This window comes from Natrix helvetica (assembly GCF_964273705.1).
Source record: "Natrix helvetica genome assembly, chromosome: 4".
Classification (NCBI taxonomy): Eukaryota; Metazoa; Chordata; class Lepidosauria; order Squamata; family Natricidae; genus Natrix; species Natrix helvetica.
The window spans coordinates 170,576,732-170,601,070 of record NC_138550.1 but is presented as its reverse complement, the minus strand read 5'-3'; the positions used below and the strand labels follow the sequence as shown (position 1 = coordinate 170,601,070).

Genomic DNA, 24,339 nt, shown 5'->3' with positions numbered 1-24,339 from the left:
GTGATGCATGGCTGCAGGGATTCTGTCCTCTCAGCACTTGCTTGCGGGATGGGACCCCCCTCCCCCTCCCCTCCAGCTGCGCTGCTCATAAATTCCAGCAAGATTTAATCACACACCCCTTTCCCTCTCCCCACACGGAGCCCCTCCCAGCAGCAAAGCTTCAGCATGCCATCGGGTACCAGCCGAAATTGGTTTCTTGGAAGGGGAGGAGGGGAGGGCTTCTGGGTCCCCCTTGCCTTTTGGGACATTCCCACGTCACTTGCATATGCAACTTGTTAACAGTAGCAGAGCTGGAAGGGACCTTGGAGGTCATCTAGCCCAACCCCCTGCTCATGCAGGAGATGTCAGGCCTGCAGCCCTCTTTTCTTTTGGGTCTTTGGCCTGCCACACTTTCTATTATTCTACGATGCTTTTTCTATTGTGGGAAAAAGGAAGAGGGGAGTTGTAAGAAGTTAGATGCGATGTAGCCATAACAAAATTCTTTTATAGAAAGACAAGGTCATCCTTTGTCTTTCCACCTCTGCACCTGACTGGAACTGGATGGGTGGAAGCTGCCAGGGTGGCAGTGGGAGATTGGACCATGGGATGGACTGGTGGGTGTGGGGGCAAGATCTTGGACTTTCAACTGGGTGGGGAAAACCGGGAAGCTTTCAGATTTGGGTTTTCCCAGATGTGCCAACACGGCTCTCTTCATCAATTGGAACTTTGAGGAATCCTTTGCCTCGGACTCTGATTTACTTTTGGATGCTATTTGGAACCCTGACATGAGACCTATACTAGGGATTCGAACCGCCAAACTTTCTGATCAACAAGCTCAGCATCTTAGCCCCTGAGCCAGCTAGCTAGGCAGGCAAGCCAAAAAACCCAACAGCTCCTAGGACATTATCTTATCAAGAGTCCAGGTAGTCCTTGACTTACAACAGTTCATTGATTGACTGTTCAACGTCGCAACGGTACTTTCACAGTTATGAGCACTGGCGGGTGAAGCGCTGGTTGGGGGGGAGGGTTGGGGGGATCGGTGGTGGGACGAGATCCTCACCTCGGACATGACAAAGCGTTTGCATGTCTGTTAGGGAGTTGCCATGGTGATGAAAGGGGGGGGAGCATTCCACGCTTCCTGTTGGCTGAAGTCAGATCTCAGATAACCCAGCAGGCTTGGGAGGGGTGCACCTCATTGGAGAATGTGATTTATGACACAGACTGAGGGGAGGGGAGGAACAGGGGCAAAGTTCAGCCATAACGTAAGTGAGGTCAGATCTGACTGCAATGGGGCATTGCCGAAATGGTGTTCTTAATAAATGACTGGATTTTTTTTGAGTCCTGCCTTAGCCATGAAAGCCGGCTGGGTGACTTTGGCCCAATCAGCAGGAGACTGGGAGTTCTAGTCTCACCTTAGCCATGAAAGCCGGCTGGGTGACTTTGGCCCAATCAGCAGGAGACTGGGAGTTCTAGTCCCGCCTTAGCCATGAAAGCCGGCTGGGTGACTTTGGCCCAATCAGCAGGAGACTGGGAGTTCTAGTCCCGCCTTAGCCATGAAAGCTGGCTGGGTGACTTTGGGCCAATCAGCAGGAGGATGGGAGTTCTAGTCCTGCCTTAGCCATGAAAGCCGGCTGGGTGACTTTGGCCCAATCAGCAGGAGACTGGGAGTTCTAGTCCTGCCTTAGCCATGAAAACCGGCTGGGTGACTTTGGCCCAATCAGCAGGAGACTGGGAGTTCTAGTCCCGCCTTAGCCATGAAAGCTGGCTGGGTGACTTTGGGCCAATCAGCAGGAGGATGGGAGTTCTAGTCCTGCCTTAGCCATGAAAGCCGGCTGGGTGACTCTGGCCCAATCAGCAGGAGACTGGGAGTTCTAGTCCCGCCTTAGCCATGAAAGCTGGCTGGGTGACTTTGGGCCAATCAGCAGGAGACTGGGAGTTCTAGTCCCGCCTTAGCCATGAAAGCTGGCTGGGTGATTTGGCCCAATCAGCAGGAGACTGGGAGTTCTAGTCCCGCCTTAGCCATGAAAGCCAGTGGGTGATCTGGGCCAGTGTCGTCCCAAACCCCCACAGCCTCTCTCTGTCAACCCACCTCGCAGGATTGTTTGGGGGGGGGGGGGGAAGGAGGAGGACAAAGTATTAGATGTGTTTGCTATCTTGAGTTGTTCATAAAGGGAATAAAGGCAGGAAATAAGGCAGGACTAGAACTCCCAGGCAGGCCTTCCAGACAGACCAGTCTAGGCTCCCGTGTATTTTCCTAGAAGCTTGCCTGAAAGCTGAGGCTTATGGGTACTGGTGTCCCAGAATCCAGAGGGCACAAGGTTGGAGCTAGCCTGCCCTTAACGTCTTTGATTGCGTTCCCAAGTTAAAGCCCACCATTTCTGCTTTGCAGATAAAATCATAACTGACTTATTTTTATTTATTTATTTTTAAATATGGGGCTCTACCGGCAAACCCCACAAATTTACGGTGCTTCCGCTGGAGCTCAGCCCTACTCCCCGAGGGATATAAAAGAGAAACAGGGAATTTTTAAAAAATATCCCCAAAGGAATAAAGGAAGAGGAGGAGAGAAGAAAGCTGAATCAATAAATCTTAACCTCATTGGAGCTCTTATTAAGTAAATTAATTTAAGCTAATTTAACTCGATCACGACTCCCGATCACCGTGATTTAGCGATGGGGGGAAATTGCATTAGGAAAGGCCACACAGACCAGATAGGAGGAAGGGAGGAAATTAGATCCACTTAGCCCTGTGAATTAATAGGGAGATAGCAGGTGTAAATTTCGCCCTATCAAGAGGGGGGAAATTATCTTCATAAATTTGTAGAAATCGCCCCCGGGTCGCTCATCAATCTATGGAAAACAAAAATATTACAAAAGGGCGGTAAAATGAATTTAAAATAGACTCCCGTCTCCTGTCTCCAGAAAAAGTTTGCGGTGGAGCAAACGCAACCTCTGCAGATGGGGAGGAAGGGGTCAACAAGGAAGGAGTTGGGGGAGGACAAGAGGCCTTGGAGAAGCCTTCATCTTTTGGTCCCCATCCCGCCCTTCTCCACCGTTCCTATCCCTCTCCTCCCAGCCTCTCCATCAAAGGACCAGGACAGGAAGCACTCCTCCGTTTTTTTCAAGGAGGAATCACATCACCATGGCTATCATCAAGATCATGGCCAGTATCATCACGGTCAGCACCATAATAATCAAGATCATCATCAAGATCACGGTCATCCTATCCATCATCATCATGACCATTATCAAGTTCACAGTCATCATATCCATCATCAAGATCATGGCCACCATCACCATGGTCATCAAGATCATGGTCATCATCATAATCATCATCAAGGTCATGGTCATCCTATCCATCATCATCCTCAAGATCATGTCCACCATCACCATGGTCATCATCAAGGTCATGGTCCTCCTCCTCATGGTCATCATCATAGTCATCAGGATCAGGGTCATCCTATCCATCCCCATGATCATCCTCAAGATCAGGGGTCTCCACACCTGGCCGACTGAGGAATTCTGGGAGTTGAAGTCCATAAGTCTTCAAATTGCCAAGTTTGGGAAACCCTGATCAAAATCACAATCATCACCACCACCACCACGATCACGGCCATCAACATCATCCCTACTACCATCCTCCCCACCTACAGCAGGGGTGGGCACCTCTGGCCTCTTGACCACCTGTGAACTGGCTGAGGAATTGAGGTCCACAGGTGGTCAAGGGGCCCACCCACAGCATGCCTTCAGCCACCTGAGCCCATAGCGCCGTGAGGTCTCCCAGGCGTCTTTCTCTGAGCAAAAGTCCACCTCCCGACCAAAAGGGGTAGGGAGAGCTTATGAACACATTTGGTGGACTTTGCAAAGGTTGGCTCACGAAGGCGTCCCATCTCCCGCTCCTTGGACACCAAGCCCACCGGGAAGGAGGCAGCAGGCAAGGCAACTGGAGAGCAGAAGGTGAGATCTCATTTGGGAGCTCTGCTTGGACTTCCAACCCCTCAGGAGGCCAGGAGAAACCTCCAGTGAGATGGAGGAGCAAATGGCCACCTACACACGTTGGAATCAGAGGCCCTGGAAGAGTCCTGGGCATAATTTTGGCCAGAAGGCAAAACAAGAGGACTCGGGAGTATATCTGAAGGCTCTCCAGACATGGCGAACATTATAAATACAGACAGTCCTCAACTTACAACCGTTCCTTTAGTGAGCATTCAAAGCTACGATGACACTGGTGACTTATGACCGGTTTTCACACTTACGTCCATTGCAGCTTCGCTGCAGTCGTGATCAAAATTCAGAGGCTCGGCAACTCCTTCATATTTATGACGGTTGCCGTGTGTCCCCCAGGGGGGGGAAAGTCACGTGATCCCCTTTTGCGACCATCTGACAAGCAAAATCATTGATGAAGTCAGTTTACTTAACAACCATGTGACTCACTTAACCACTGCAGGGGTTCGCTTAACAACTGCGGCAAGAAAGGTCATAAAATGGGACAAAACTCACTTTGCAGTTTCTCGCTTAGCAATAGAAATGTTGGTCATAAGTCAAGGACTACCCGTAAATTGGTACCAAGGGCTCCATGGGCCAAACTTAACACGTTTGGCAAAGACAGTTGAAAAACGGGGCCAAACTCACTTAAGAAATGTCTCGCTTAGCAACAGGGCTTTAATGATGGTCGTAGGTCGAGGACCGCTGGTAAATGCACCTCTCTTAGCCGAGCGTTGCCTGTACTTTGCCAGAGGGTGGAATTGCAGCTGATTTTCTCCAGCCAAACTTGACACACGTTTTGCAATCGTCCCAAAGAATAATTTTCCCAAACCTCTCGCCTCGCCAACTCCTCTCTTGCGCAAAGCAATTCACAAATTGAAGCATGGCACCCCGCACGAAAAGCAGGGCTGCCTTTCCTTTGGACCGACTCCGCTATTTTCAGCAAAAGGATCGTCTATTGTTTTGAGGACGGGTATATAGTAAATGGGCGAGGGGCTTCCATTTTCAACGCCTGGAATAGCAATTGTTTTGACAGCGTCAAATGCTTCTAAATTGCTAGTGACAGAAGTTCCCCGAGAAAGCAGCTGCTTCTTAATTTTTAAACTGTTTTCAAACAAGAACAAATACTGAATGATCAGCTCTTTTTTAAAAAAACCCTATCCCCCCCCCCAAAAAAAAGGAGTATCAGCGTTTTCTTTTATTTCACCCGGTAATTGAAGAAGTTTATTCTGACTTTTTTTAAAAAAAAAAAATCATTTTCCCTCTTTTCACGCCAGCTGCCGGCCTCGTTTGTAGAACTTTATAATATATTCAGACACCTTAAACTAATTACCGGCAAATGGCTATTGATCATCCATTGTGGGTTTGTGTGTGTGTGGTTCTAACGAACTAAGAGTTGGAAATATCCTTCCTCGAAACCTCAGGGCTTATCCGAAGGGAGAAAAAGGGGTGAAATCCAGCAGGTTCTGACAGGTTCTGGAGAATCAGTAGAGGAAATTTTGAGTAGTTCAGAGAACCAATAGTGGAAATTTTGAGTACAGAGAATCGGTAGCGGAAATTCTGAGTAGTTGGGAGAACTGGCAAATGCCAATTCTGGCTGCGCCAGAGCGGGGTGGGAATGGAGATTTTGCAGTATCCTTCCCCTGCTACGCCCACCAAGCCACGCCCACCAAGTCACGCCCACCAAGCCACGCCCACAGAACTGGTAGTAAAAAAAAATGTGAATCTCACCACTGGGCAGAGACCGCAACCATAGTTAGCCACAAACCGTCATGATAAGGTGGAGAAAACCTTGGGAAGATTTTGGGAAACAGCCCCCCCCCCCCCAAACACAGATAGTTCTCAAGTTACGACCATCATGGAGCCTGTCGTCACGGTCATAACACATGACGGTCAACCTGTTTTTTTGCCACGTTCTTGGAACTGCTGACACAAAGCTCCACAATCCTTTGCACCACTCTGGTGACCCTGAGGACACAGAGGAACCTCCAAGTGGCCTCAAGGACCCTCTCAAAGGATGCAAATGACCAGCTTTGTCTGCAAGGAGTATCAATCCTTCCCTTCCCCACCATCCAGTCAGAGCTGAAGAAGCTTCTTGGATGAGGAGCAAAACGCCTTCAAGGAAAAACCAGGAAGTCCCGTTTGGGCCCCCTGTCTTAATATCAGTGGGAATTTCTGGGCTCGACTGTGGTGGTAAAAGTCAGGGACTACCTGGATGCGTTGTGTGAATTTTTTGGACAGAGGAAGGGGGGACATTTCCCATTTAACGACAGGCTCCTCCTGTCGCTATGAAAACCTTGCCCTCTGAAAGCTTCCCGTTCGGCTATGAATGAAGACGCTCGTGTCGAGATCCCTTTGCACACCTCACCTGGACGATGAGAGCCTCCTGGCCTTCCAACCGTGGGCCGGCCCAGTCCCAGAGGCTGCAGGGCTCACCGGGGACCCCGCCGATTTCTTCACCAGCCTGTAGCGAGTATTGACCACTCGGTGTGCCGCTGGGCTGGTGACCAGGACAAAGCTGGGACCTGCAGAGGAAAAAGACACGTCGGCTTGAAAAATTGGTGTGGCAGATGAAGTGGGACCATCCTACTTTCTTTATTCAGCCGCTGGCCGAGTCCTGGTTTGGGGGGATTCTGGGAGTTGACATTTACACAAGTTAACAGTTGCCAAGGTTGAGAAATACCCAGAAAGCCCCTCTGATGGCCTCCGCTCCCATGTCCATTTAGAAAGAACCCCTTTATCGGAGAAGTCTCCAGGCTCCCAAACAGATTTGTGCATTTAATCATTTAATAACAATATTTTGCAAGGTGATATACACACCCGTTCCTCTCCTCCCCCCCTCCCACCCCACGGCTGAACACTCCTTGCAATTAATGGCTAAATTGTTCAATATGCTTCCTTTCTGGTCTGTCTAGCCGGTCATTTCCCCCTGCCCCCCCCCCTAGCTTTAAGGAATGCATCTAATTGCCTGACTTTTATAACGTGCCGCTATAACTGCCCAGATAATTAACGCTGATGTGCCACGCGGAGACTTCACTCTGCCAGTTTTAGGGCTGATTTGAAAAGATGACTCTCCCTCCCTTGCAATTATTGCAAGGTGGAAAAGGGAGGGAGGAGTATTTTTATTTCCTTTTTTATCCCCCTTTTTTCCTGAATTTCTTCGCCCAGCCTTGGTGAAGGCAAGTTTAAACTTCCCTTCTGGGCGATGTTGAACCATTTCGAAGGGCACAAAATAAGGGAAAACTTATCAGGGGTGGCACCACAGGAAGTTAAGGGAAGAACTGAGTTGGAAAGGACCCTCCCCCCCACGTGCATGCACACACAACCTCTCCCATGTGCGCCCTGCACCCCCTCAGTGCACATGCGAGTGCGTCTTCCCCATGTGCCTTGCACCCCCATGCATGCGCGGCAGAGACCTAAAAATCGGCTGGCTGGTGGGAGGCGCGCATGTATGCGTGGTGGAGCTGGCCTGGGGCAATGGCTCCCGTGCCCTCCGCATGCCTGCCATAGGTTGTACCATCACGAATGGCCTGTAGCATTTCAGACAAGTATCTGTCCAGTCTCTTCTTAAAAACGGCCAGTGTTGGAGCATTCACACCTTCTGGAGGTAAGTCGTTAAAGGGAGCTTTTACCCCATGTTACAACTCTCTTGGCCGGAATCCCTGCGACTGTCAAGTCAGCAACGCGGATGGTAAGACAATATCCGGCTCCCCACTGACTTGTAGTTTCATGACTGTAACTTACGGCCATTCTTTTTTTCTTTTAAAGAATTTGATTGGTTTTTACAAATATTTATAGGAAAGGGTAAATAGGTACAAGAAAATTTTGACAGCTACATCGTGCGAAAGGTGGAAATCCCCCCGAATCTCACAACTTTTACAGAAAAAAAGGAATCAAAAATTAAGAAATAAACACTGGCAGCTTTTTGTTTTGCATTATATCAACAATATGTTCAATCGTCTTTTATGTCACTTCCAACAATTACATTATAACAACAATTGCAATAATGTTTCAAACTCATTTTTGTGCCCTGAGTCTTTTCACTATTGCTTCCTCCCCCCCCCCCCCCCCCCCCGTCTTCTGGCAGAGCCACGGGCCCTCCCCCCCCCCCATATCTTGTGTACTGTCCCCTAACTTACGGCCATTCTTCACACCACTGCCACATGTCCCTGGCCTTGTGATCAAAATTCGGGCACTTGTTCCAGTATATGATTTTATTGGGGTTTTTTTTCAAAATATAAAATACAAAGAAAAGGAAAAAAACAAAAGTAGAGGAAAACAAAGAAGAGGGGGAAGGAAAAGTAAAGAAATATAGAAAAGAAATCCAGGAACTCATTAAGTGATTCCCTGCAGTTGTTAACTTAGTGACACGGTCATTAAATGAACCCTGGTTTCCTTACAATACAATACAATACAATACAATACAATACAATAGCAGAGTTGGAAGGGACCTTGGAGGTCTTCTAGTCCAACCCCCTGCCTAGGCAGGAAACCCTACACCTAAATGGCTACCCAATATCTTCTTAAAGACTTCCAGTGTTGGGGGGCATTCACAACTTCTGGAGGCAACTTCTGTTCCAATGATTAATTGTTCTAACTGTCAGGAAATCTCTCCTTAGTTCTAAGTTGCTTCTCTCCTTGATTAGTTTCCACTATTGACTTTGCTTGTCAGACGGTCGCAAAAGGCAATGACATGAAGCCGGGGCACTGAAACCGACCTAAGTACATGCCAGTTTCCAAGTGTCCAAATTTCGATCACCTGACCACAAGGATGCTACTACGGTTGGAAGTGTGAAAAACAGCCTTCTTTCAAATGGGAAAAATAGACTTTGAATGTGTACTAATAAATATGTATAAAATTATGAATAACAGTGGAAGGTTAAAACTTAATGGGCGATTAGGGAAATATATATAAATATATATTAATCTAAACATGTGTATTAATAGTAGAATTAGATGGATTGAGGAACTGCAAAGAACATGAACAGAAATACCCTAAATGTATAAATGATCGTGATTGATACTAAAACTGTAAGGGGAGATATTGAAAAATGGAAGAATGAAGGACGGAACGTTGATTTAACTATGGAAATATGAGCAACAAAATAGGTGGAAAACACGTCTTTGAATATTGGAAGAGGGGGAAAAAGTTAAAATAGGGATAGAAAATAGTGGGGGGGGGGGGGAATACTAATTATATATTAATATGTTTAAGATATGCAAAAGGACAGAAAGATGGTTCAGAAAGGAAGGGTGATAATAAAAGACGAGTATAAATAATGTGGAACAACGGAAATGAAATGTAACATTCAGGAATAATAAGACTACGTTTATGTCTACTGAAATGTATGTTACCCAGTTTCCACACCATTCACGCACTGATATATGTAGAAAGATGATAAATAATAAAAATTTGATTGGGAAAAAAAACAGCCTTATTTCAGTGCTGTTGTAACTCCGAATGGCCACTAAAAGAATGGCCGTAAGTCGAACACTACCTGTAACGACTCAGAGACTCAATCTCCGTGCCCCTCCTGCCCCCCCCCTCCGACTTTTCTTCCGGAGACCCTGCATCATCCGAGGTTTCTCTTCTCCCCTCCTGGCTGAGCGCTTTTGTGTAGATAATCATGTTATTTAGATAGGATGTTGCTTTAATTCCCTTCATTACAGGCTCCTGGGGGTTGCGATGTTCTTCCCTCTCTGCCTCCCCCCCCCCAACTTGGCCGTGATGTATTCCCCGTGGCACATTTCACTCAACTCTAACGCTCCACGTTTTATTACGAACAATGCCCCGGCGTCCCCGTTATCAGCCCGGCGCACACCATGCACCTCCTCGCCCGAGATCCAGAGGTCAGGCCTAATGACTAATCGATCTCATTAGCTTTCCTAATTAAAAACTTTACTACCGCAATGGAAGGCAAACCACAAAGAAACTGCTGGCATCATATCTGAATGGGATATGAGCATCATTTATCAGCCCGAGGCTCGTTCGGGGGGCTTGTGCGGATCAGGAGAGGCTCGGGCACATTGCTGAGTGTGGGACTTTTTTGCTCCTGGGCTGCCTTCGCGATTCCGGAAGACCCCGCCCGAGAGGGGAGGCAGAGGGGGCTAGCAAAGGACGGGAAGCCTTCGTGGGGAGTTTGGGAAAGAGCCCCAGTGGACCTCAAGGGAGGCGATAAAAACAGGCCAGGGAAGAAAAGAGAACGGAAGCTTCTTTCTGGAAGCCCAAGGAAAACCCCTCTTAACTGGGGACTTTGGGCCCATCACCAGGAGACGGGGAGTTCTAGTTCTGCCCTTGCCATGAAAGCTGGCTGGGTGACTTTGGGCCAATCACCAGGAGACAGGGAGTTCTGCCTTAGGCATGAAAGATAACTGGGTAATTTTGGGCCAATCACCAGGGGAGGGAGGGAGGGAGAAATAGATAGATAGATGCCTCCAGAAGTTGTGAAACCCCAACGCTGGAAGTCTTTAAGAAGATGTTGGATAGCTATTTGTCTGAAACGGTATAGGGTTTCCTGCCTAGGCAGGGGGTTGGACTAGAAGACCTCCAAGGTCCCTTCCAACTCTGCTATTGTTTTATATTCTGTTAAAATATGAAGGACGGTTGCAGGAACTGGGTATGTCTAGTTTAATGAAAAGAAGGACTAGGAGGGACATGATAGCATCTTCCAATATTTATGCGGTTGCCCCAAAGAAGAGGGAGTCAAGCTATTCTCCCTCCTTCTACCCTCTAGAACAAGAAGCAATGGGTGGAAACTAATCAAGGAGAGAAGCCACTTAGAACTAAGGGGAAATTTCCTGACAGTTAGAACAATTAATCAGTGGAACAGAAGTTGCCTCCAGAAGTTGTGAATGCCCCAACACTAGAAGTCTTTAAGAAGATGTTGGATAGCCATCTGTCTGAAACGGTATAGGGTTTCCTGCCTAGGCAGGGGGTTGGACTAGAAGACCTCCAAGGTCCCTTCCAACTCTACTATTGTATTTGTATTGTATTATTGTATGTATTGATAGATGATAGATAGATAGATAGATAGATAGATAGATAGATAGATAGATAGACAGACAGACAGACAGACAGACAGAGTGAGTGAGTGAGTGAGTGAGTGAGTGAGTGAGTGAGTGAGTGAGTGCTAGATAGAAAGACGGAAAGACCAAACTGGCTGCCCAATTCCAGTGAACTCTGACCTCCAGCCTCATCTCCATGCGGGGGGGGGGGAGAGAGAGAGAGAGAGAGAGAGAGGGGGGGGCAGACAGAGACAGACAGACAGAGAAAGAGAGAGAGATCGTGCATCATAGAAAAGTGTCTCTGGGCGCATTTCTCAGTTCTCCCCGATGACAAGCAGTCATTGCACAGTCCAGCAAAGCGCATCATTAGGATGCTCCCCAGCTCTTTGGCTGCGTCCCCCCCCCACTCCAGACGCTGCCATACCTCATTATCCCCACAGCCACCAAGGAGCCATACCCAGGCGCAGCAGGTGGAGCAGAGTAGTGGCTCCGAACACGGCGCTCATTTCCTCTCGGTGGGTTCTTACTCGGATGGCCAAGTCCCTCCTCGGGAGATACAGTAGCCCCCTCCCCCATATGAGCCCCCAGCCTGAGTCTCCTGGATGCAAGAGGATGGGAGGGAAGAAAACGCAGAATACAATGCAGAATGACAGAGTTGGAAGGAACCACGGAGGTCTTCTAGTCCAGTCCATTTTATGACTTTGTGTTAAGTGAATCTGGCTTCCCCTTTGACTTTGTTTGTTGGGGAAGGATTCTTTCCTTAACAAACAGTCTAAGAAGAAGCGACACCTGAAAAGTCAAATTCACAGCTAAACACGTGGGAAATCTTACGACGTTTCTTCCATTCCAACGCAAAGCAGCCCAGAGAGCCTATCCAGGAAGCATCCTCTTTTTCATTCTTCCATTCTTTCTTTTTAAAAAGATTTTTCCCCTTTTTACTTTTAAAAGGGGCTAATAGGGAAGAAACCACTGTGATGCTTTCATTTATTAAACGTGCGTCTAGCGCTGTTCGTTGGCGGGTATATCCCAGCGGTAAACAACATGAAATGCAAAAATGAATTGTTTTTATACTCCTTGCAAGCAAGCAGTCTCGGGTGAGGGTCTTGAATTTGCCCCCGGGGCTGGACTGTCCTCCCAATCTTGGGGGCTGATCAAAAGAGAGGCAGGGCGCGTCCCTTTTTTGAAGTGTGCGGAAAAACCATGGGAGGGGGAAGAGACTTCCGACTTCCTGCTGGCTTCCCCATTGACTTTCCTTGAGGGAAATCGGCAGGCAGCAACATAAGAAATCGCAAGCACCGTATTGCGGGGGACACCACCACGTTGCACATCAAATTGGCTTAAACGGTGAACATTTCTTGGCTACAGAAGCTGATGCGAGTTGGCAAAATGGCTAGAACTGACCGTTTTGATCAAAGAAAAGAAGTAGTTTTGTTTCTACTTGGAAACCACTTCTGGACTTTATGCTCGAGATGGAGGGAAAAAAGGAAACTTTGATTAGCCTGATTCGTTTTTATAGAAATGGCTAGTTTATATTATGACGGAAAAGTTTTTTTAAAAAGTTAATGCTTTATTCTACTGCAACAGAGGGAGTCGGAAGTTTTGGGGTTTTGTAATTTTTCTCCATCCCCCCCTCACTTCTCTTTCCCCCTCTCCTCCCCATTGAGTCTTCCTATTTGCTTCTATATTTTACATTTTATTCTATAATCTAATAAAATGTTTAAAGAAAAAAAACAGTGAAAATTTCAATTCCAGTGAAGTCCCCGATTTTTTATGCATTCCTTTTAATAGTGGATGTTTGGCCTCTTGATTCAAAAACGGTCGTGGTATATAATGCGCCATTTGGGCTAAATTGCAGGAACAAAGAGACATCAGATAAACACAATAAGAGTTTTAGTAGTAGGGATAATCTTCGACCTACAAAAACGACTCAGCCCAACCTCTACGCCACTAAGCAAGACCCTTTTGAAATGAATTTCGCTCCATTTTAGGGCTTTTCTTGCAGCAGTCATTAAGCGAAGCATTGTTGTGGTTCGGTTGGTCACACGGTCGCTAAGTGAATCTGGCTTCCCCATTGACTTTGCTTGTCAGAAGGTGGCAAAAGGGAAAAATCACATGAACCTGGGACAGGGCGACCATCATAAATGTGAGTCAACAGCCAAGTGTCTGAATTTGGATCATGGGGATGCTACAAAAGGCGTGAAAAACAGTCGTAAGTCACTTGTTTCAGTGCTGTTGTAATTTTGGTCATTAACAAAATGGCTATAAGTTGAGGACTACCTGCATATAAATTCAGATGTTTAAAACATAAAGGATTTTTTTTTCTAAAAAAAAAAGAGTTGGCTCATGTCTCTGGAGATTCTCAGCCATCCAGGTCACGGTTGCCCCAAATGTGCCTTTTTTTTTCAAGAGGCAACTGGGCCTTCTGGTTTTTCTTTGAAGAGGTTTCACTTCTTATCCCAGAAGCTTCTTCAGCTCTGATTGGATGGTGGGGAATGGAAGGATTGATGCTCCTTGCAGGCAAAGCTGGTCATTTGTATTGTATTTGCATCCTTCGAGAGGTCATTGAGGCCACTTGGAGCTTTACCTGTGTCCTCGAGGGTCACCTGAGTAGTGGAAATGGATGTGACTACAACACAGTCCTTTCAGCAGTTCCAAGAAGTCTCCACACCCATTTGCAACACTCAGGTAACTCTGAGGACACAGACAAACCTCCAAGTGGCCTCAAAAGACCCTCTCAAAGGATGCAAATGACCAGCTGTCTGCATGGAATATAAATCCTTCCATTCCTCACCATCCAGTCGGAGCTGAAGAAGCTTCTTGGATGAGAAGCAAAACGTCTTCAAAAGAAAAACCAGAAAGCCCAGTTGCCTCTTGAACAAGCCCCCTTGGCATTAGCTGGCACATCTTTCAGGACCCAAGGGAAGACAGCAAGCCATAAGACACGGGAGAGGGGACCCAAATGCTGATGTCCCACTTGGTCCATTGAGATTCTCCATCATCTAGGCGACGCTTGTCCTCCAGAAGCTGTGAATGCCCCAACACTGGAAGTCTTTAAGAAGATGCTGGATAACCATTTGTCTGAAGTGGTGTAGGGTTTCCTGCCTAGGCAGGGGGTTGGACTAGAAGACCTCCAAGGTCCCTTCCAACTCTGCTATTGTATTCTATTCTATTCAAGGCGCTTTTTCCAAAAAAGGCACCTGAACTTTCTTGGTTTATTTTCCTTTCAAAAACCCAAGAAAATCCCCTTGTTTTGGGGGCAGAAATCACCTTCGGGGGGTCCCCCTTCCTTCTCCACCCCTTCCCCACCCTTCTCCTTCTCCAGGAGAAAGGAAGAGGGTTTCTGGAAGAGCGAGGCCTCTGGTGCTCCCAAGCAGTTGTCCCCGTGCTGGTCAATAAAGCCAGCGCAGCACGTCACGCCTCCAAAACCTCCCGGCAAAAATCCCCTTTAATTGGCGCTTGGGGGTCCATCAGTGACATCTGAACGGCGTTTGTGCCACGCTGCTGCTTGGCTCGACAGTGCGCATCCTGCTTTCTTCTCCCACCCCCCCTTCCCCCCCACGGCTAGCTCAAATCCCAGGTGCTGGGAGGGAAAGAAGAGAGCTGGGATGACTCTATTAGAGAGTAGCCAATTTCGGCGCGAAAGCCAAGCCAAGGATTAGAGAAGGGTGATTAGCCCGCAAGCTGTTCCCGGGGAGTGGCGCAGTCAGAGGTTAATTTTATATCGCTCGCAAAGTTGGCTTGCTCCTTTCGCTCAAAGAGGAGCATTTAATTCCGCTTTGGAAAATGGGGGGGGGGGGAACCACCCTTCTGCTTATGCCAGAGGTTTATGACGATGAGGCTGGAGAGCTGCTGGTGCTGTTTAACAGGTAATAAAACCCCTACGAGGGAGCATCACTCACCGGTGGGCCCGAGCAAGGTCCTGTTTGCGCTCTGCTGGAAAGACCCCGAACCCGCCATCCTGGAAAACTTTTTGGAAAGGCTTTTTATGAGGCTCCGAGCGCTCGGGAACGCTTGCCTTCGGCGGCCATGGGTTTCGGCTGCAGATGCTCGCGGGGAATTTAGTGCCGAATCAGCGGGCCTAATTCCGCGTGCCGAATGGACTTCCGCGCGGATTCCAGCGGGGCTTAGCGGAGGGCAGTAATGTCACGGAAATGCAGGTGCCCTCAGCCGGTTCGATCCACGTGCATTTCCAGGCTGCGGACACTAGATCCTCCAATTCCATTAAAGCAATTTACAGAGTAAAGAGCGAGAGCCATTTGGTGCACAAAAGAGCTGGTACGTCTGGAGGCCCTGAAGATGAGGGATTTTTTTTTTAAATATACGATGGGTTTTAATCCAACACCTAAGTCAAGGACATTTGGGGGGGCGGGCAGGAGAAAACCTTATCCACCTCAACTCTATTCCCCAAGAATAAGGAGAGAGGAAGCTTCCATATTCTTTGCAGGATCAAAGGACGGGGTCACATTAATAGGGAATATTAACAGGAGCTATCGCTAATTTTTTAATTTTTTCTTTTTTGTCTAAGTCAAGATCATTTATGAACGGGGAACCTTGAGGGATTCTTTTTAATTCCTCCCCCAGGAGAAAAGCCTTCGTTTTAGTCCTTCTATGGGTTTTTTTTTTAATAGAACTTTATTGAATTTCAAACGAAGATTAAAACATCCCCAAAAAAGAGAAATTAAAAGAGGAAAAAAGAAGATGGAACGGGGAGAAAGGAAAATTGGAGGGCGCAAGGAAAAAAAAAAGAGGAGAGGCTATAGGGAAAAAAAGTAACTTTGGTTTCTGGTTTTTCAACAATTAGTGCTCCAAAAGAGGCTGTATTCTCTTAACTTATAGCAAGAGGTCTCCAAATTTGACAACGTTTAAGACTTGGGGATTTCAACTCCCAGAATCACCCAGCCAGCTGGGGAGTTCTGGGAGTTAAAGTCCCCAAGTCTTAAAAGTTGGCAAATTTGGAGACCTCTGTCCAGGGCTGATGTCCAGTTACCTTTGCTACCGGTTCCGTAGCAATGTGAGTGCAAGTGTGCATTCGTGCATGCACAGGACCTTCCGTGCATGTGCAGAGTGCTCCTGAAAAGGGGGGGGGGAATCAGGAAATCCTGCTTTCTAGCCTATATAAGTCTTGTGTCACAGCTGATTGTTGGAAAAAACGGTTCACCCAAAACGGTAGCATTTTTTTTTTACTACTGGTTCAGGTGAATGGGTAGCATTTTTACAACCAGTTCGGACGAACCGATCTGAACCGGTAGCATTTACCCCCCCCCCCCCCCACTGCCTCTGTCCTATAGCCACTAAGTTTATTTAATAAAAATCCACTGGAGTTGGAGGGATTGATCAATTTAAAGAAACACAAACAAACCATTGATAAGCTCAGTCAAAATACATTTTTTGAATCCAGATTTTAAAAAGTCAATATTGGTGGATTCATTCCGGATTATCCCTCCCCTCCCTCCCCTTTCCACGGCCGGGGATGGATCCTGACCATTTTCTCACTTGTACTATTCGTTCCTCCCCATAACTCCCCAAATGTTATCCCTTGTGGGAGAGTCATCCTACTAACCTGCAGCATTGCCCGGCCTCTTCAACACTCTGCTGCGTTTCTCTCTCGTCATTAATTTTGAACATCAATTGATTTATAATTTATCTATCCCCCGGATTACTACTCCAGATCGAGACCTCACCCCCAAAATATATATTTTGCTGCAAAGCACAGGAAGTTCTCAAGTTACAATAGCTAGTCTTGTGACCGTTCAAAATTAATGCGGCCCTGAAAAAAATGACTTAAGACTGTTTTTCACACTTACGACCATTTTTCACACTTACAACCGTTGCAGCATCTCCGTGGTCTCATGATCAAAATTCAGATAGTTGGCAACTGACTTGTATTTATGACGATCTCAGAGTCCCGGCATCATGTGAGTCCTTTTTGCCACCTCCTGACAAGCAAAGTGTCACATGGTCCAATCTCCCTCTGCCACGCTGGCAGTTCCACCCATCTAGTTCCGGTCAGGTGCAGAGGTGCAAAGACAAAGGATGACCTTGGCTTTCTAGAAAGAATGTTGTTATGGCTACATATCATCTAACTCCGTACAATCTCCCCTCCCATTTTCTCACCATAGAAAATGCATAGCAGAAGAATAGAAAGTGTGGCAGGCCAAAGATCCGAAAGGAAAAATGGCTGCAGGCCTGACACAAAGTCAGCGGGGAAGCCAGGTTCACCCAACGACCACGTTACTAACTGAAAAACTGCAGTGATCCACTTAACAACTCTGGTGAGTAAGTCGTAAAATGGAGCAAAACCCACTTAACAACTGTCTCACTTAGCAACACAAACTTTGGGCACAAATGCAGTCGTACATCGAGGACTAGGGTACCTGTGTTTGTCACTGTTTAAAAGCCACAACACTTTCTGCCATTTTGGCGTTATTTTCTCCGTCTGTGGCCTGCGATTCTTCAGAATTGAATTGCCATGAAGATATTTCAAAAGTATTTCACACAATGTCAGGACAACACTTTTTTTTTTAATGTCACATAAGAATTCATGGTTTATTCTATATTAGCAATAAAGCCGACCCCTTTGAAATAGCAACCTGTGTTTTTAAAGTATTTATTGCCAAGTTTAAGCAAAATAATCACATTTCCTTTGCTGCGGGGCAGATATTAAGGGACAGCCCATCTCCGAAGCCATTTCAATTAGGGTCTCTCTTGTTTAGAACAAATTGGATAAAAGGCAGAGAACGAGGGGAATGCATGGTGGAGACCCAGCTGCATAAAATATCAGGATGAACGTCTCCAGTTCTCAAACAACAAAGGCAGTGGCAATTTTACCTTCCCGCTCACGCACAATCAAGCCTCAAACAAGACCACATACAGATCATCCTCGGCTTACAACAGTTTGTTTAGTGAGCAAAGTTACAACAGCACTGGAAAAAAGGAACTGGTGGCTGTTTTTCACACATATGACCATTGCAGTGGCCCCAGGGCCACACAATGAAAATAAAACATATGAAGAACGGTTGCAGGAACTGGGTCTGTCTAGTTTAATGAAAAGAAGGACCAGGGGAGACATGATAGCAGTGTTCCAATATCTCAGGGGTTGCCACAAAGAAGAGGGAGTCAAGCTATTATCCAAAGCAGTCACTTGTCTGAAATGCTATAGGATCTCCTGCTTCAGTAGGGGGCTGGACTAGGGTAGAACAAGAAGCAATGGGTGGAAACTAATCAAGGAGAGAAGGAACTTAGAACTGAGGAGGAATTTCCTGACAGTGAGAACAATTAATCAGTGGAACAGAAGTTGCCTCCAGAAGTTGTGAATGCCCCAACACTGGAAGTCTTTAAGAAGATGTTGGATAGCCATTTGTCTGAAGTGGTGTGTAGGGTTTCCTGCCTAAGCAGGGGATTGGACTAGAAGGCCTCCAAGGTCCCTTCCAACCCTGTTATCCTATTAAATTCAGATCAGGGGTGGGTTGCTGTCGGCATTGCTGCCATTTTGCTTTGCGTTCTTTGCGCATTCTGCGTGTGTGTGTACAGTTAACTTTAAATTGTTCTGTGCGTGCGCAGAACATGAAAAGATTAGTAAAAAACATGCTGGCAATGGCATCGCCAACCAGGAAACCAGTTCGTGGGCATGGCCAGCCTGGGTTGCTGCCGGTTCAGGCGAGCAAGGCCGAAATACCACTACCAATTCACCCGAACCGGTGCAAACCGGTAACAACCCACCTCTGATGCAGATGCTTGGCAACTGGTTCGTATTTATGACGGTTGCAGTGTCCCGGGGTTACGTGATCGCCTTTTGTGACTTTCTGACAAGCAAGCCTTAACAACCGAGTTACTAACTTAACAACTGGAGTGATTCACTTAACAGAACTCGCTTAACAACTGTCTCGCTTATGAAATGGGGTCGTAAGTCAAGGACTATCTGTATTAAATGCGAGTTCCTATCAAGGAATGCCGAAAGGGGAGCATCTTAAAACCCAAACTCAGGACCCCACGTTTACACCAAAAGTCCCCTAGTTAGTTGTAAAACTTTCTCCCGCAACTAAAGTCCAGCATAGAGCTCTTTACTAAATTCTATCAAACATTATTTTGTTCCTGTCATTCTTGTTTTACTGCTTACTATTTTTATTAACGAAATTTATTTGCTGCCCATCTCGTTTCAAACATCTCGACAGCTAACAGCATAATAAACATTTTTTAAAAATACATTAAAATCCCTGCTTCTATTTCTTTTGGAAACCCACTTGCGCAGAGAAGGCTACATCAGCAAAGAAAGAACCACATTCAGGGACGGTGGCCGTGGCTTTGAGATCAAAGGGATCCCTGCTGGTCTCTCCAGGGCTTGGGTCGGATCCAGTGGTGGGATTCAGCCGGTTCGGGTGAACCAGTTGTCAAATTGCTGGCTGGCCCCGCCCCTTCCAGGAGTCCACACGCATCCCGTTTTGGCTCCCAGGGGGGCGGAGGCCGAGTGCTGCCTGTCACTCTCCCTGGCCACGCCCACCTAGCTGGTCATTAGGGCAGAGAACGGGTTGTTAAATTATTTGAATCCCACCACTGTTCCGATCCACCCAAGCAAAAATCTTTCGGTGCCCACCTCCCCGCTTCTGCAGCTTGCAAGAAGCAAAGGGAACATTCAAAACGACGTGTCCCCACGAATGTCTCTGCTACCCGTCCTTAATAAATATCTCCATTAAGTTAGTGCACACAGCAGCAATATTTATAATGGTTGAGGAAGAGATTTCGCTCCATGGACCCAATCGATCTGGGAGTCAGGCCCACTGCTGGGAGAAGACTTGCTGGCTGGAAGAGAGCTGGAGGCAAATCCTTTTATGAAAGCCGTAATTCAAGGATTACACGCAAGCCAACGCAGGGGGTGGAAATGCCCATCACCCTTTCTTTGCCAGTCCGAACAGGATTTTGCCCTGACTGATCGATTGCCACTTTTCTTTCTTACGATGTGAATTGTCTGTTTGAACTTGCACACAAATACTTCAACACATAAAAAAACTTTTCTTAATTACCAGGAACTTCAACACTTGAAATTCAACGGTGAAAAAATTAAGGTCCTACATTTAGGCAAGAAAAACGAAATGCACAGGTACAGTATAGGTGGTACCTGGCTCAACAGAAGTAACTGTGAGAGAGATCTTGGAGTCCTAGTGGACAACCATTTAAATAGGAGCCAGCCGTGTGCAGCAGCTGCCAAAAAAGCCAACACAGTTCTAGGCTGCAGAGGGACAGAGGGATAGAATCAAGATCACGTGAAGTGTTAATACCACTTTATAAGGCCTTGGTAAGGCCACACTTGGAATACGGCATTCAGTTTTGGTGGCCACGATGTAGAAAAGACGTGGAGACTAGAAAGAGTGCAGAGAAGAGCAACGAAGATGATTAGGGGACTGGAGACTAAAACATATGAAGAACGGTTGCAGGAACTGGGTATGTCTAGCTTAAGAGAAAGAAGGACTAGGGGAGACATGATAGCAGTCTTCCAATATCTCAGGGGTTGCCACAAAGAAGAGGGAGTCAAGCTATTATCCAAAGCAGTCACTTGTCTGAAATGGTATAGGATCTCCTGCTTCAGTAGGGGGCTGGACTAGAAGACCTCCATGGTCCCATCGAGTTCTATTCTGATTCTGAAAGCACCAGAGAGCAGGGCAAGAAACAATGGATGAAAACTAATCAAGGAGAGAAGCAAGGTGGAATTAAGGAGGAACTTCCTAACAGGGAGGACAATTAACCAGGGGAACAGCTTGCCACCAGAGGTTGTGGATGCTCCATCACTGGAGGTTTTAAAGAAGAGATCGGACAACCATTTACCTGAAATGGCCTAGGGTCTCCTGCCTGAGCAGTGGGTTGGACTAGAAGACCTCCAAGGTGCCTTCCCACTCTTCTTATTCTGTGCTCTGTATTCTGATCCGGGGCGCAGCCACGGAAACCCCTGAACTCCCAAAGAAAGGGGTCTTACTCCTAGGCCCAGCCTTTCCTGACCAAGCCATTACAGCCCGTTGGACTAACTCAGGCCCGGGAGAAACTCAGGCTGCCGAAAGGAATGTGGTGCAAAGCGGAGACGGGCACATCATTCACAATTTAGTGGTAAGGAAGCGTCATTTGTCTGCCAGCCTCCGAGATCCATAATGCAAAAAAATCGAAGCCGAAGCAAAAGCGGAGACGTTTCTAGCCATCAATATAAGGAACTTGCCAGCTTAATCCAGACTAATGGGGGGAAGAACCTTGGGCTGCAGCGTTTGGACCATTTGAAGGGAAAGTCAGAAAGTGAGGCGATGGCAAGCTGGGGACGGCATGGGGTGACCCTCCCCCAGGCAATGTGGTGTGCCCTTCCAGGGAGCCTCGGGCTCACCCATGTTGTGAGCAGGGCAATCGCACCAAGAATGATCTTTAACTAGCTGATAGGCGTAGCCCGGGTATGTAGTTATCCTAACCCTATATTAGAGGGAGCCCACTTCTGGAGTACTGCGAAGCCGTTACCATGGCAATTCCACTGGGCTGTACAGTAGAAGCCATTTTAAGGCACAACAGGCTGTATCTTAACAGTACTTGAATCCAAAAGGCATACTATCACTCTCAAAAGTACTGTGACTTGAGCCTATAGATATAATTCAGTTCTTTTCATTTCAGCACGCACACACACACACACACACACCCCTCGAGGGGTTTTAGGGGTGTCTTAACCTCACAGTATTTGTTTCCAGAGAGTAAGTCATCTGTTACAAGTTTGGTTGAAATTGCTCAAGGCGATCCAGAGTTATGCTGGGACACATACGCGTTTATATATATAAAGAGAGATATTATACGTATATGGACCAGTTGCCAAGCATCCAAATTTTGATGAGGTGGCCATGGGGATGCTGCAAAGGTCGTAAGTGTGAAAAATAGTCATAAGACCCTTTTTTTAGTGCTGTTGTAATTTTGAATAGTCGCTAAATGAACTGTTGTAAGTTGAGGACTACCTGTATATATTATATGATATAATTATCATTAATTATACCAATAATCACATCAAGATTCTTGGGGACACGTATAATTGCCTTCATTTATGAAACCCCATTCCTCTTCTAGCACTGAAGCTGTTAGTTACTTGGGTCTTGAAATCTGGAAGCAAACAAGCAAGCTGAGAGAGCACCGAAAGACCCCAAAGTCCTCCTCCTCCTCCTCCCCCGCAAACCCCTTCTCTTCAAGCACTGATGATGTTCCCTAGTTGGATAATGAAACATCTGCAAGAAAGCCACCAGGCTCAGAGACCACCGAGGACCCCTCATTTCAACCCTGAGCTACCATACAAAGATTCTCTTCTATTCAAACGTCCTCCTAAAACAGCCCCGTCACTTTCTCAGTGATCAAACCACAGGTATTAGTCCTCAATTTACGACCACAAATGAGCCCAACATTTATGTGGTTAAGTGAGACGTCTGTGAAGTGAATTTTGCCCCATGTTATGAATTTTCTTAACACGTCTGTTAAGCGAATCGCTGCAGCTGTTACATTAGCAACGCCGTCGTTAATGGATTTGGCTTCCGCCGTTGACTTTGCTCGTCAGGAGCTCGCAAAAGGGGATCGCGTGACCCTGGGATGCCGCAACCGTCATAAATAGGAGTCAACTGCCAAGTGTCTGAATTTTATTCGCGTGACTGTGGGGATGCAGCAACGGTCGTAAGTGTGAAAAATGGTCTTAGGTCAATTTTCCAGTGCCGTTGTAACTTCAAACAGTCATTCAATGAACTCTTGTAAGTTGAGGACGGCCTACGCCCTCCCCTATGGAAGCACTTCCACAGGACTCCAGAAACCTGTCGACTGTCTTGCTAACAATCGAGGGACAATTGTGGCCCTGCGTGTTTCCTTCCCCCCCAAAGGAATTCCCCCGTCCGTTCCACCTCCTCTCTGTCTTTCTAAACAGCCCCCCCGCCCATCTGTTTGATCCGTTCAGCCTCCCTCATCTGTCGGGACCCGTCGACGTGGGGACGACGGCACCGTCTTCCGCAATCTGTCTCTGGAATCTGTCATTTCACATTTGTCTGCCGCAGGAGCTCTTTACACACCGCGGACATCGCAGGCGTGACGGCGAGTTAATGATGTACGAGAGGAGCCGCGTCGTTCTTGTTCCCGCGGACGGTGGGAAGATGAAGGACTGCGGAGCTTGCGTGACCCTCCCCTCGGGGATCTTTTTAATTCATTATTAAGATCCGTGGGCCCAGAATTGTTATCAAGGACACAAAGGATGGGGAAAGGATTAATCCAGGGGTGTCCAAACTTGGGAACTTTAAGTCTTGTGGACTTCAACTCCCAGAATTCTCCCCAGCCAGCTGGGGAATTCTGGGAGTTGAAGTCCACAAATCTTAAAGTTCCCAAGTTTGGACACCCCTGGGTTAAGGTACAAGGGATGCCAAACTCAAGGACCGATTTTCAGGCTCAGAAAATCAGAACAGAGGCTTGATCGACGTTTACCCGTAACGTTTAAGGCAGGGCAGCATTGCGCACAGGTTCCCTTCGCCATTCATGGAGAATAACAGAATAACGGAACTCGAAAGGAGCTTGGAGATTCTTCTACTCGAGCAGATCAATCAGTGGAACAGTTCGCCTCCCAAAGTCATGGTTGCTCCATCACGGACAAGATTAGACAACCATTTGTGCAGGATGGTGTAGAGGTAGTCCTCAGCTTACGACCATAAGGGACCTTAGAGTCTTAGTGGACAATCACTTGTCCACTAAGGCAGCCGGGTGCAGCAGCAGCCAAAAAAGCAAATAAAGGTAAAGGTTCCCCTCGCACGTATGCTCTAGTTGTTCCTGACTCTAGGGGGCGGTGCTCATCTCCGTTTCAAAACCGAAGAGCCAGCGCTGTCCGAAGACATCTCTGGGGTCATGTGGCCGGCATGACTAAACGCCAAAGGCGTACAGGACACTGTTACCTTCCCACCAAAGGTGGTTCCTATTTTTCTACTTGCATTTTTTATGTGCTTTCAAACTGCTAGGTTGGCAGAAGCTGGGACAAGCCATGGGAGCTCACTCCGTTACACGGCACTAGGGATTCGAACTGGCAAACTGCTGATCTTTCTGATCGACAAGCTCAGCGTCTTAGCTCCTGAGCCACCGGGTCCCTAAAAAAGCGAATACAATCCTTTTAAACAGAGGCATAGGATCAAAATCACGTGAATTACTAGTACCCCTTTATAAATCCTTAGTAAGGCCCCACCTGGAAACCTGCATCCTTCAAGGAGAGGGAGCGGCTTATAAGTCTAATAAAATGAAATGAAATGAAAGTTTCCACGCCACATTACAAAAAAGATGTTGAAACGTTGGGAAAAGTGCAAAGAAGAGAAACTAAGAGGATTAAAGGCCTGAAGACAAAAACACGTGAAGA

At 47.1% G+C, this 24,339-nt stretch overlaps 1 protein-coding gene across 1 annotated transcript in view; it reads right to left on the bottom strand.

Annotated features, from left to right (window-relative positions):
* The window catches only part of ZC3H3 (zinc finger CCCH-type containing 3), a 193,390-nt gene that overhangs the window by 97,976 nt on the left and 71,075 nt on the right, over nt 1-24,339 (bottom strand). Inside the window, exon 4 of the mRNA XM_081951954.1 lies at nt 6,331-6,487. Within this exon, the coding sequence (XP_081808080.1) occupies nt 6,331-6,487 (157 nt within the window). The remainder of the gene's footprint in view (nt 1-6,330; nt 6,488-24,339) is intronic.